The 13,723-nt window shown below is 36.1% G+C and overlaps 1 protein-coding gene across 1 annotated transcript; it reads right to left on the minus strand.

The window, feature by feature from the left end:
- Positions 1-6,636: 6,636 nt before the first annotated feature.
- Positions 6,637-7,125, minus strand: K441DRAFT_725636 (uncharacterized protein). The gene has a single exon (XM_067654128.1). It carries the CDS (start codon positions 6,875-6,877, stop codon positions 6,683-6,685), a length of 195 nt encoding a protein of 64 aa, XP_067509515.1. The 5' UTR covers positions 6,878-7,125; the 3' UTR covers positions 6,637-6,682.
- Between the last annotated feature and the right edge of the window lie 6,598 nt (positions 7,126-13,723).

Raw genomic sequence — 13,723 nt, forward strand, 5'->3', positions numbered from 1 at the left:
AGAGAATTAAGTAAATAAGAATTTATAGAGAAGAACTTAAAAAGTACTTACTAAACGCCTAGGCCGTATAAAAAAGGTACTATAATAAAATATATATACTAAAAGAATTTAAGATAGGAGACGAAGTCTTACTATCTATAACAAATATCTAAATAAAACGTATTAAGAAGAAGCTGGACTACCAGTAGCTTAGACTCTTTAAAATAGTTAGGAAAACTAAAGGAAATTAAGCCTATAAATTAGAATTGCCGAAATTATATCTAATATATTCTATATTTTATATTTCCTTACTAAAGCTATACTAAAGAAAAGATAGTATAGAACTACCCCTACCTAGTAAAATTAATAGGGAACTAGAATAGAATATAAAAGATATTTTAGACTAAAGATAGCGTTAAAAGAAGCGCGAATTTTTAGTTTATTAAGAAGGATACTTCTAGGTATATAATAGTTAGGAGCCTAAGGAGTACCTTTAGCTAGGATATAATATAGTAATTAAAACTTTCCTAAAGACTATAAGCTAAGATTTAGTAATAGCTCTAGATATACTATAGGCAAAATAATAGGGAAGGCCCTATAAATTAAAACTATAAGGTTAAGTATAGGCATTAAGAATAGAAACGTTTTACTATTATAATAGGGATCTTAGAATCCTATAAGAGGAAGCCTATAGGGATCTATAAGAGAACTACTAGGGATACTATCTAAAGAAGACGCTATTTAAGAATAAGTAGTAGCACTATAAGGAAAGGCTTTAGGGATTTAGAAAGGTCCCCTAGGGGTAAAAAGAGAGTATCTAGTCTAGCACTAAAGATATATAGTAGAGTTAATAGTATAAAGAGGAGTAAAAAGATAGCCTATAAAGGATTAGAAACTTTAAGAAATTATAAAGCACCTATAGTAATACTACCTATTTATTATATATAGGGATTATAGTAGTATACTACTTTTATATAGACTGTTACTAAGGCTTAGAATAAGGGTATCCCTAAAGTATAAAGTTAATTCCTAGTAATAGGGTATTCTAAAGGTATCTAAGAGGTACTATATAAAGCTATACTATAAGAAGGAAGAAAGAATAAGATAATAACTTAACTACTAGCAGTAGCAACGGGAGCCTCCTCCTCTATCTTAATATTATTATTAGTAGTATTATTAGCACTCCTATCCCTAAAAGCATTAGCACTCTTACTAATATTCTTCTTTAAGTAATAGGAACTAGATAGACTAGTATAAGCGGGGGACTAGCGTAGAGAATGTTTATCTTAACTTTCGTTACTATTTTTAGTATTATCCCTAGGCTCTAAATTAGTATCTAAGTAAGGATTAGAAAGCCGTTAGCTAAAAGAGTTAGTATAGTTCCTAAATATAGCGCTAGAGGAACTTACCTAGCTAGAAAGGCCCGCGTAAGAGTATAAATATTATCGTTTATAAGAGTAAGCTACTTATAGATGCGTTCCTAGATACTATATATCTAAGATTACTGCGTTTCTATAGTAGTAGAAACCCTTATTAAATTAAAGAGCCTATAAGTAATAGAAGATACCTTCTATCCCTATTATTACTATTTAGATATAGGCGGAAATCTCTAATAGCGCGCTAGAGCTTATAAGTCTTATACGCGTAGATAGCGGGAATCTAATATAATTAGTAAAATCTAGAATAGAATAGAATAGGAAATACTAGAACGTAGGCCTTTCTCTAGCTACGGTAATAGGAATATTTAGATTTATTTTCGCTAGAGTATAGTATCTTATAGGAGTGGGATAGGTCTAGCGTAAGCGCGTAAATGCAGTAATAATAGTATTTTAGGGAAACTACTATAGGAGTAATAGAAGTTATCTAAGGCGCTATTAAAAGAGGAATAATACTGCCGCTGGTCTAGGGAAATATAGTATAACTATAAACTATTATAAAGAGAATACTCTAGGAAGTAAGTATTATTATAAGAGATAAGGTAGGGATCCTATTACTTATAGATACGTTATAAGAAGATAATAGAGTAGTAGTAAAAGAATAGCTAAAGATATAGAAGCGAAAGATATAGAAGCGAAATATATAGAAGCTAAAAGTTAAGATATAATAAAAAATAGTCTATTTAAAAATAAGATAAATAGTATTATTAATAGAAGGATAAGCATAAGATAACGGCTTATAAATAGGAAGAAATTAAAATTAAGACGATATTATTAAAACCTATTTTAGGTAAATAGGGATAATAGCTAGTTAACGCGTCGCACTAGATAATCTCTAGATCTATTTATAACAAGCTCCTATAATTAGGAAGGTAAATCCTACTAAATTTTTATTATTATTATTAAAATTCTATTATAAAAGTACTATAAAGAGCTAGGGTAGAAGAAGAGTAGAGAAATAAAGATAAAGTAAAGTTCTATACTAGTAAAGCGCTAGTAATAAGCCGTATTATAGAGTACCTTTCTACTACGAGCTTTCCCTAGTAGTTTTAGTTGGAACTCTATAAAGGTTTATTAAGAGGCGAAGTCTTAGAAGACTAAGACCCTTAAAGGGAAGGCAATTATAATAGAATCCCCTAGGAGGTATATATTAGATAAAATAGTAGGAGGTTTTATTAATATCCTATCTATATCCTAAAGAAGATATAGTTAAATAGATAGGGGTAAAAGGTTTTACTAGTATCTTAAAAGGATTATATAGGAAGCTAGTTCTCCTCTAAAGAAGAACTAGTAATTAGTCTCTAAATAGAAGTGGTTAGAAGTATTTGTCCTTTAATACGTAAAACCTATTCTACCTTCGACTTATCTTTAACTTACCTTCTACTTACTAGTAATACTGCTAATTAGATAATTATACGTTCCGGTTAGGTTAGCCTCTTATAACTACTAAGAGCTTCGCCTCCTATAGGAGTAGTAAGGCCTTACCTTCTAACTGCTATATATAAAGCTTAATAATAGTAGAGACGTAGCTATTTATAACTAAGTATTAGACCATCCCATTAAATAGGGCCTCCTCGTCCCATATCTCTCCTTTATCCTTTATAGCTTCCTCCCCTATAGCTATAGCTACCCCTATAGCTACCTTTTACTATAGCTATCTTCTACCTCTTCTTTACCTACTTGCTATCTTTCTATATCTAATAAATAGCATATAGATAGTTTGGTAGGTGCTAAGAAGGTCTAAGCACAGCTATAGCTAGGCTATAATAGATCTCGGGTCCAGAACCAGGCTCTTAGAGCGGGGTCCATTTTGGGAACTAAGACGGGACCTATAGCAAGCGCAACCTAGGCCAGCTTGGGACCCTTTTAACGAGGCATACTTACCAGTATATATAGGGCTTGAATATAAAACCATAAAACCATTCTCTATTGCAGAACACATGTAAGGAGCCACTAGTATCCGTACTTACATAGGTTTGTAATTCCCTTTTTTGCCCTTATAGGCCCTTTTCTATCTACGGTTTTAGATCCTAGCCTATCTTCTAAGCTCCTATCCTTCTTATTTACACTAAATAATATTTCTTTAATTGCCTACGAAGGGAAAATAATGGAACGACCCTAGGCTTTACAGTTAAGAATGTTAAAATAGTATTCTAACCTTACTAGATATTATAACAAATTAGGGAATAAGTATATATACGAAACGTACTCTAAAGCTAAGGTGTTAAACGCGATTACAAGCAGCAACTGAAGCCGTATGCCTTTACTCTGAGGAACTGTAGATTTACGTATCCTTATAATTAGGACTATCCTCCGCTACACGCTTCGCGGCTCTCTTCTCTTACTTAATATACCACGCTTTATTATTAGAAGCCATCCGCTCTAGGGGTATTTCTAATCTTTTACGTTTCTTAACTCTAGGAAGAGTCTCTAATAAGCGCTTTTCGCCCTTAGATCTCTTCCTCTATAATAGCGAGGAATTAATAAAGCTGCTTTATAGATAAGGATATCTCTTAATCTCCGGAACTAATTTTATTTTGTAAGCGCTTTATAAGTAAAGTTGGATAGTTAAAGTAGTAGACCTAAATAATCTATAGGGTTTCCTTAATCGTTATAGAACGCCTATAAATGTTAAAACCTATAGATAAAAACATACTGTCTTAGGATAGAGCATACCTTATCCGTAATTTCTTAAACCACTTATAACTTATCCCTATTAGTAGTATAGGCCAGATAAGTTCGCTATACTAATAACGTTGCCTTACGCGAACCTTTCTTGCCGTATTTAATGTCTAGGCTAATAACGACCCGTACGTTAGCATCTAAGTCTAGAAGATAATTATTAGTAAGCCGGCCTAGCCTTTTCCTTTCCGTAAATATGCTGCTTTAATTATAACTCCTAAGTATTATGTATTATTATGCTAGAAAGAGGTATTTAGCTTATATTTGGACTTTATACTAGATAAAGCGTTATCTGCAGGAAAAAAGATCTTAGTTGATTGGGCTACCCGCACCTTCTACGTAAAGAGGGCTGCCCTATCTAATCCGCTGCGAATTATCTTTAACTGACTTCGAATCGCGTCCTCGACACTATTAATGAAAGCTCGTGAACGCTAATCGGCATGCGAACGACAAGTCGATGGCTCTCCCCGTTGTAATTATATCTATCCAATCTCTATCATTAGTTGTCAGATAATCTGTATTCTCTAAAGGCGTGGGTCACGTGCACGAGTCACGTGCACGGAGCACGTGCAGTGTAAATCTCCTCAGAGCCCTAGGGGCCCTAGGTCAATCAAGAAACGATCAAGTCAAGATTATCAATCAATCAACCCATTTCATCAATGAACAGCTCAATACGAGTTTCGTGACATTAGTTGCCATTCCTATTATTCCTTGAGCACACGCACTATATCTTATCTTTAACGTATCCAAATAATGACTTATCTCGACTTAGCTGACGCTCTATCTTATCGTATTCTCCTTAAGCAAGCTGAAATTCCGTTTACGGGTGATGCTTGATGTGTCTTCCAGCTTGGATATCCTTGAAAAGCGCGATGACTCAGGGAGCTTGCGTGAAGGCTTTCTCGTCCGCTAGCGGAGGCGTCAAAGGCGCGCCTACGAAGCTTGAAGGCGGTGTGATATGCTGGTGTTCTTTCAGAGAAGGCCGCGATGTAGACATAGCCGTGCGTCATGCAATGGGAAGGCCCACATCACGAAGTTGAACGGTGGTGGTCGCAAGAACTGATTGGGGTCTGGGAGTTTCGGCATGGTGTCCCTTCGTGTGCCTGAATTCATGGACTTTTAGTTGCCGCGCGCCGTCAAGCGACGGATTAACGCCAAAAGCCACGTATGTGGCCTCTATACTGTAATAAACTTGGCTCTGGCGTTCGGAATCTGCCGCTCAGCGATTTCGGAGCTGAGGCAGCAGATGTTGATTTTTGGATGCATATCAATTAAATCTCATTTACTGTCGACTCCCTTACCTATCAATGGATCTTTCAAGCTCTTCCTCGCTAACACCCGCCTGGACGGCTTTTATGCAGTCCTTCCAGTCGCCTCAGTATATACACGGCTCACCAATTGATCGGGCAACCCGCGTGCGGGACGCTGATTGCGGGTGAGGACTCGCCAACGCCGCAGCGCCAGTACGTGTCGCCATATAGTATACAGGTGGCGGGGGTGATGGACGAGGACGAGGATGCAGAGGAGGCGGAGGAGGCAGGATTTCGAGCTATAATCGAGCCGCGCGGTGAGCGAGCTGGTGAAGGCAATGATGAGGACTAGGTGGACGATACTACTCTGCCCGAATTGTCAGTTGATGAGGTTCAAAAGCTAGGCCTTCCATCTGTCCCTACCAACTGGCAGCCTATGGATTATGTTCCCGAGGAGCCTATGCGTATTGTAAACCTTTCGCACAAGTTTTATATTGCTGCTCAGCGAGCTAGTAAGGAAATCAGTGAGGAGAGCGTCGTTGCTAGTAGCTGCGAAGGTCCTCCAAATGAGTCTCCCATTGATCTTACTGATTATTCTGAGCGCCAATCCCACATTTTTACACTAGATTGTTAGGAAATGGGCTCATTAGAGGGGTGTAGAAGCGGGTGGGACCTACCGCTGAGGACCTTCCTTTCTTCAGTCTTCCTATATTTGAATTGCTCGCTGCCAACACTAATCTTTATGCTGCTAAGCACGACGCCAACGGCATCCACCAAACGGGACGCTATGCAGGCAAGAAGAAAAGGCTCTGGAGGGACACGTCGGCGGGCGAACTACCCCTTTTGGTGCATGCCTCCTTCCGAGATTGAGTCTCGCTAGCAAATACTATAATGCCGCCGTCTAGCGGAAAAGTATCTTTACCTTGGAGGCCCTTTGTAGAAACTCGTAAAATCTAGTATTGCTTTGACTATCCGCCCTGTTCTAGCTAGTGTATCCAATTCAGTGAATATATTGAAGTCCTCTACCCACTTGCTATAAAAATTCAATGTAGCGTAACGACAAAGATCTACGCATATCAAGCGCCCGTGCAGAAACAACACGTGATCCCTATAGTTCCAACCGTACTTTGGTGTGAACGAGTGGATGGTATCTAAAGAATGTCTCCACCTTGAACTAGCATCCATAATGGTGATTAGGAATTTCCGGGAAAACTTGGGGTAACGTAATCTGCATACAAGCTGCCCGTGCAAGCATCCTGCCCACCTGCCCCGCTACCGAGTGCAAATAATGCGAAATACTCAACCACGAACAATTATATTTGGTGTAGCTATCTACTAGCTAGTTGCCTGCCGTCTAGGGCACGTACGTGCAGTGTGTTCTATTGAATAGCATACGCTGCATTTACGTGGTGCTCGTTGCGGTTGCTCGGCCGCTGCTTGTGCCACCCCCCCTACTACCTCTTCCTGTGCAGCTTGTGCATGAGAGGCCCCTTCTACTCCTAATAAAACACCCCCCCTAGCTATATACATGCGCCTAGCTGCTCTCTTTCGTTTCTAGCACTGATTTTCCGTGCGTAGCCTCTTATTTTCGCTTGCAAGTAGTACAGCGCTTAATATTACTATTTCGTACCCCTTAACAAGCTGGCTAAAGGCTTATTCTATTGGACTCGGTAGGCTATATATACGCCGTTTAAGATAGCGCTTAATTAGGGCTGTCTGCTATTATAATTCGGCAATATTATAAGGCGTTTTAGCTACCTAAGATATATTAAATCGCGGACAATATTAGGGTAAAGGCGTCTAATATTCGGTATGTAGTAGTTCTAGCACGTGATTTGGGTTATATAGAACTAGGCCAGTAGCCGCGAATCCTACCTATATATTGTTCTAATATATTACTGCCTGCCTAGCCTACCTATATAGTGGCAGGAATTCGCGTATATTAATATAGTTAACCCTACGGCCCATAAGCTATTCTATAAGGCGTCCGTATAATTACTTAAGGGCTAAGAAACAGCCTATATCTAGCGGTTGTAGTAGATATAATAAATGCGCTGGTATATAGAGGACAACTATTTAATAATTTAGGCAGAACTAGTCGAATTCTGGTAATACGTAGCTATTATAGCCATCTAGTACTAGCAGTTAATGCGTGCTAACCGTATAATCCTTTATATACTTATAGAATAGATTTAGCTAGGTTAGGCCAATCTTTTTTATTATCTAACTATTATTACTAATACCAATTAACTAGTTATATAGTATAATATCGTCTTTATACTAGGAAGCCTAGTATATTACTACTTTAAAGATAACTAGTGGTGGAATTATACCCCCTAACGCGTTAATATATTTAATAATTATAACCCACTCCTAATTGCCTAGCTGTACTATTCTAGATTAGCTAGTACGGTCGGTTCTAGTTATAACTTTTATAGTTATAATAATACCTATCTAGAAGCTAGTTTTATTAAAATTCCAGATATTATTATCTAGAATCCTATATTATATAATTATATCTTATATACGCTTAAACTAGGCCTAAAGAAGTATAGGATCTTTATATTTAGTACGCTAGTAGTTATATTTGCGATTCTATTTAGATTATAGGTTATTATAGCGCTTAATAAAGTTATATACCTATTACTTGCCAACTAGTTATACGCTAGGGTACTAGGCAGCTAGTAGGCTAGCTATCTACCGTACGGTCGCCATTTATAGTAGTATACCACGTTAATCCATTAATAGAATCCACTGCTTAAGGGTCTCTTCTTATACTGGTGTAAGACGGCGATTTAGTGCAATAGAATCGCGTTTTAGTTTAATGCCCTTAACGCGTTACCGGGCAGTGCTCTGGGGCACATTATACGTGCTAATAGCGGCTCTAAAACTTTAAAAATTGCCGTACTTGTAGGCTTAAATAGCTAGATTAATTCTGCCCTCTTGAAAAAGGGCTTCTTATTATTATGGCGTAGGCATTGGGGTAGTAGTTAAGCAGCGCGTCGCGTGTATAATGGGGTGGCAGGATGCTTGCATAGGCAGCTTGCATGCAGATTACGTTAACGTGTTTTATTAATTATCCGCCAAAATCAGTTATCCGCCCACCCCAAAAACCACTAAAAATTAGGAAAATCGCATTTTAATATCTTAATAACGGCTTTATAATAAATTCTAAAATTCTATAGCTAACCTTTTATACCTATTTTAAGACTCTACTCTAACTTTAGAAGTAATTTATTAAGTAGTTTTAGAGAAATAGTAATTTAGCTTAAAATTAGGGGCTAAAACTTAATAAAACTTAATATCTTAATAATAGCTAGGCTTATTATTCTAGAACTTTAATAAAAGTCTTAGAATAGGTATAAAAGGCTAGCTATAGAATTTTAGAATTTATTATAAAGCTATTATTAAAATATTAAAATGCGATTTTCTTAATTTTTAGTAGTTTTTAGGGTAGGTAGATAACTAATTTTAGCGGATAACTAATAAAATACGTTAATGTGTTTTATTAGTTATTCGCTAACCCTAAAAACTACTAAAAATTAGGAAAATCGCATTTTAATATCTTAATAATGGCTTTATAATAAATTCTAAAATTTTATAGCTAGCCTTTTATACCTATTTTAAAACTTTTATTAAAGTTCTAAAATAATAAGCCTAGCCGTTATTAAGATATTATATTAGGAAAATGTTTATGCCTCCTAATAGCCCTAATAGGTTCCTAACAGCCCTAACAGGAGCTATTAGGAGCGGGCTTACAGCTTGGCGTAGTTATGGAAAAACTCGGCGTGGTTATAAAGTTGAACGTAGTTAGAACCTGTCTGACCACACTTAACTTCTAACTACGCTGAGCTTTATGTATATATAGCATATATACCAACAATTTTTCTCTTAGAATTTAAAGTATTTTGTAAATAGATAATGTTATATAACGCGTAGGTAGTATATGCCCCGCATATACATCCTATAAGTCGCAACATAAAATAAGCGAGCTAAGTTATTATAATATGGCCTATATATACGCGTCGTATATCTATAATAATAGTCGTACTAGAACTTCCCTATAATACTATAGCATACGCTATAAGTATATACTGCGTAACCTATGTATAAGCACTATATATGCTAACACTAGGCTAGGGTAACATTAACATATTTATTTTACTCTCGTATACGCCGTACCTACGCTTACTATAAGCAACCTTATAATAGCGGACTTTAATAATGCGTAGGTGGCCAGTGCTATAAACCCCAGCGCCTTTAGGTACTACTATAGTAAGTATATGCTTTGTATATGCCTAGAAGAAGTATATACTAATAGAAGTATATAGGCCTAATCTCTAACCCTAACCCTAACTAGGTGACACTAGGTTAGTTGTAGAGGACGCGTATATAAGGTATATGCTTATAGTAGATAAAGCACGCGCCGCAGCAGCAGTAATAGGTAGAAGGCGTACGTAAATCTAGAGCTGTATACCTATAGCATATACTAACCTTATATAGCCCTAGCTATAACGGTTTAGGATAATATAAGTATATATTAGGAAGGCTCTACGTAGAGAGTGTGTATATACTAAGCGTAAACTAGATTTACCTAACCTAGCCTCTATCTTGTCTGCCATTAACTCTATAGTATAGATCGTATATCTATACCTTATATATGGCATATACTAATAATAAATATAGCTGTAATATTGTAGTAAACGGTATATAGATATACGGCTGTGTCTTTATAGCCTAGCTAAGCGTATATTCTGTATATATATAGCACCTACATCTCCAACTAATATAGTTATAGTACCGCCGCTATGTCCGTAATAAGCACAGCGGTGCCCGTATATATTACTATGCAGTTTACTAAAGGTATATACTTACTATATGTAGTAACTAACCCTTTTATTACTAACACGTTGGCTATAGAGTTAATTATGGGGGAGAAGTATATGCCTAATATATACTACATATATACAACGCTAATATAGCGTAGCGCTCTAAAGCGTTTCGTTTTCTCTAGTAGTTGGTGGGATGCTAGATACCTATATAAGCCTAGGTAGGTTATACATATATAATATATATATAGTACTAACACTATATATAGCCGTGGCCCTTTAGGGTTAAGAATTTTGGAGTATATAAACGCCTACACTCTAATTGCGTATACTTACTTTATACCTAGCATATATCTAGCCTAAGCTAACTGGATACAGTGCCCAAGACTAGGGGTTTACCACTTAATTTGGCAGGCAATTCTATTGTAAGGTAAGAGCATTAGTTTCGCTTCTGTATATGCGCGCTATACTCTAATATATCTATCTATCTATCTATTTATCTATATACTTATTCCCCCTAAGTTTAATTTTAGACTTAAGGGTACTTATAGGCCTAAGGGTAGCGTATGGGAGGAATAAGTACGGCTACTACTAGGATAACTACCCGATTTGGAAACGAACGCTTATCTTTATATCTAGGAGACTGGCAAAGTCCAACTTTATATAGGCCCTATATATATATTACCAAAACCACCACTTAGTTATATTACTGGCTTATACGCGTATACACTTTGTATATATACACCCCCAATGTCTTCTACTAACTATAGGTTAATACGTGCTTATGCTAGGCGTATGCTAATAAGAGAGAAACAGCGCGTTAGCCCGTCTACTTCCTCCACCAGCTTAAAACGTAGGGTTAGTATTTTACCTGTATATATTTGGTATACGCTAACTATATATATAGCGCGGCCCGACCCCGCTAGGTAACTGCGAGGAATCCCCCTTACCGTCTACTTGCTGCTAAAGGGGTAAGCTTACCTTATATATTCTCCATATATATATAGCTAATATTTAGTACTAGCGAGTAAAAAGCTAATGGCCCGTTATGGTAGAGGTAAAAGCTCTAGTAAGTTTAGTTTTATCCATTACGTATATTATGCTTATGCTCTATATAAGCTACGGGCGGAACCCGCTACTTAACCTACCTTTACCGCGCGAGTCCTAAACTATAAGTCCCGGCATATACTAGGCCTATACGCTGTATACGTAGCCTATAGTATATAATCGGAGTTTTAGTGGGGTTTGTTTAGTAAATAGGCTAGGTATATACCTAATATAGGGCGTAGGGTAATAGGCCCATATTAATTAATTCTTTATTTATTATGGAACTCTATATAATACTTTCTATGTATATACCGTATATATGCGCCCTACATACTAACACTATACTTATACGCCCACTTCTTAAGCTCTGCTAGTTCCTTTGCTTTATTATATACATCTTTAGCTTATTTTAATTCGTTAATTCGTCACTCTATATTTTCTATACGTAGTGTATATGCCTCCTTTTCTAGCTCCTCCATAGATAAGTAAGACCTATACCTCTTACCTATAGTCCGGGGTGTTTAACTTTGTAATAGTAGTAGTAGCATCTCTGCTGTATATGCGGTGGATACACGTAACGTATCCAATACTAATACAATATTATTATCTACGGTACTTATCTGCGAGATAATCTGGCTACTAGATATAGTAGGCTTAGGGGTATTAAATAGGTTCCGAGAATTCTAAGGAAGATTTAGTATAGGATTTCTAGCTTACCGCTTAGCTGCTTTCCGCTATTTCTGCGCTACCTAAGCTTAGTATATACTTTACATATACAGAATATATATATACATTGTTTCTATAGCTGTACTGCTATCCACTTTAAGTCGCTATAATTTTTCTATATATTATCTATTCCTGTCTCCTTATATAGCTCTTATAGATCGAATATTTCTTATATACAAAGTTTAAACCTATACTAAAATATTAGAATATGCGGTGCATATATAGAGCGTATATATCTACCGTAGCACTACGGTAAGAACGCATAATTTTTAACCGGTAAAGTTATTATCCTAAAAGTAACTACTTTTACCAATTCCAGTATGCTTTCGTGTATACGCCTACCACTTATAAGGAATCTTTAACTTTTCCTTTATAAGTCTGGCTAGTATCCATATTTTCTTCTTATTGTTTATTTAGGACGTAAGCTCCGGATGTAGTATATATATACTTTATATACGCACTACTAGTTTCTACTCTGTCTCCGCTTCCTATATCTGCTCTATAATATATCTTGCTTTATATATTAAAAAGCGCTTTATAAAGTTTTATTTAATATATACTAGGCAGAATACAAGCATATACTAAAGGTGTTCATCCTATTTACGGGATAGGTTAATTAAATATAAGTAATCCCCAAAGCCTGTATATTATTAGTATATACTCGGCATATACTAAACGTATACTAAGTATATACTTACCGCCAGCTTGTTTCTTACACATATTAACTATAGCAGTGCGAAGTCCAGTTCCGTAAATATATGTAAATTATATAGATAATTGAGCAGTATTACCTAAAACCTTAAATACTAGCTAAAACATCTTTACGTACGCAGCACGTGTTTTTAGGTTAAGAAAGGCGTATACCCACACCTTAATTCCTGTTATAGGTATTAGCCTATATATAGCATATGCGAAGCATAGGGTATGCATATATTTAGAATTCTCGTCCCATCCTGCAATTAAGAATAGATTCGTTTTGCCTTAAACCATCTTAAATAATAGGTCCATTTCGATACATGTTACGCATTAGAATGCCTTAGCTTACGCGTATATACAGCATACAATAAGGAAATGCTCATCGTTAAAGTTATAAATTACCTAAATCCATTGCTCGGTATTCTCTTTATACTAATTAATAAAGAATTTACATAGTACACCTGCTCTGCTTAGGCTTTATATATACTTGGCGTATATCTAACCTATACTTACCTATATATACCGTCCCCTCTGGGAACTATAGCATCCTTTCCTTTCCAATTAGAGTAGTAATTCGATCTTTAATATTAAGACTACTATACACTGTACGTAGTGTCTGTGTTTTATACTTCCTGTATAAAATATAGTACTACGGCAATAGGATAAATCGACCTGTATAATAGTAAGTAGTTTTATTTATATATATAGGGCATATATAGGGCATACGCGTAGTAAGGCTTAGGACTTCCCCCTGCTTTATTGCTTTAACTACGTTATTAGCAAGGTCAATTAGTAGCTTTGTTGGGTATAGTAGATAATATATATAAGAATTCCGCGTAATAAGGCAAATGTAAGGATACCGTGCTATATTAATAGGAATATAGCAATCTAACCGTGTACCGCATATTCGGCCTACTACCCTACCTTAACCTTAGGGGTGGTTGAAACCTATATATGCTTAACATATATATAGCGTATATATAATATATATATTACCTACCGCAATATTTTCGCTTTAATGTTATATATCCAATATAGGTACATTCTTATTTAAGTTCCTAAACTCCATATTTAATAA

This window comes from Cenococcum geophilum, assembly GCF_001692895.1.
Source record: "Cenococcum geophilum 1.58 unplaced genomic scaffold K441scaffold_3, whole genome shotgun sequence".
Classification (NCBI taxonomy): Eukaryota; Fungi; Ascomycota; class Dothideomycetes; order Gloniales; family Gloniaceae; genus Cenococcum; species Cenococcum geophilum.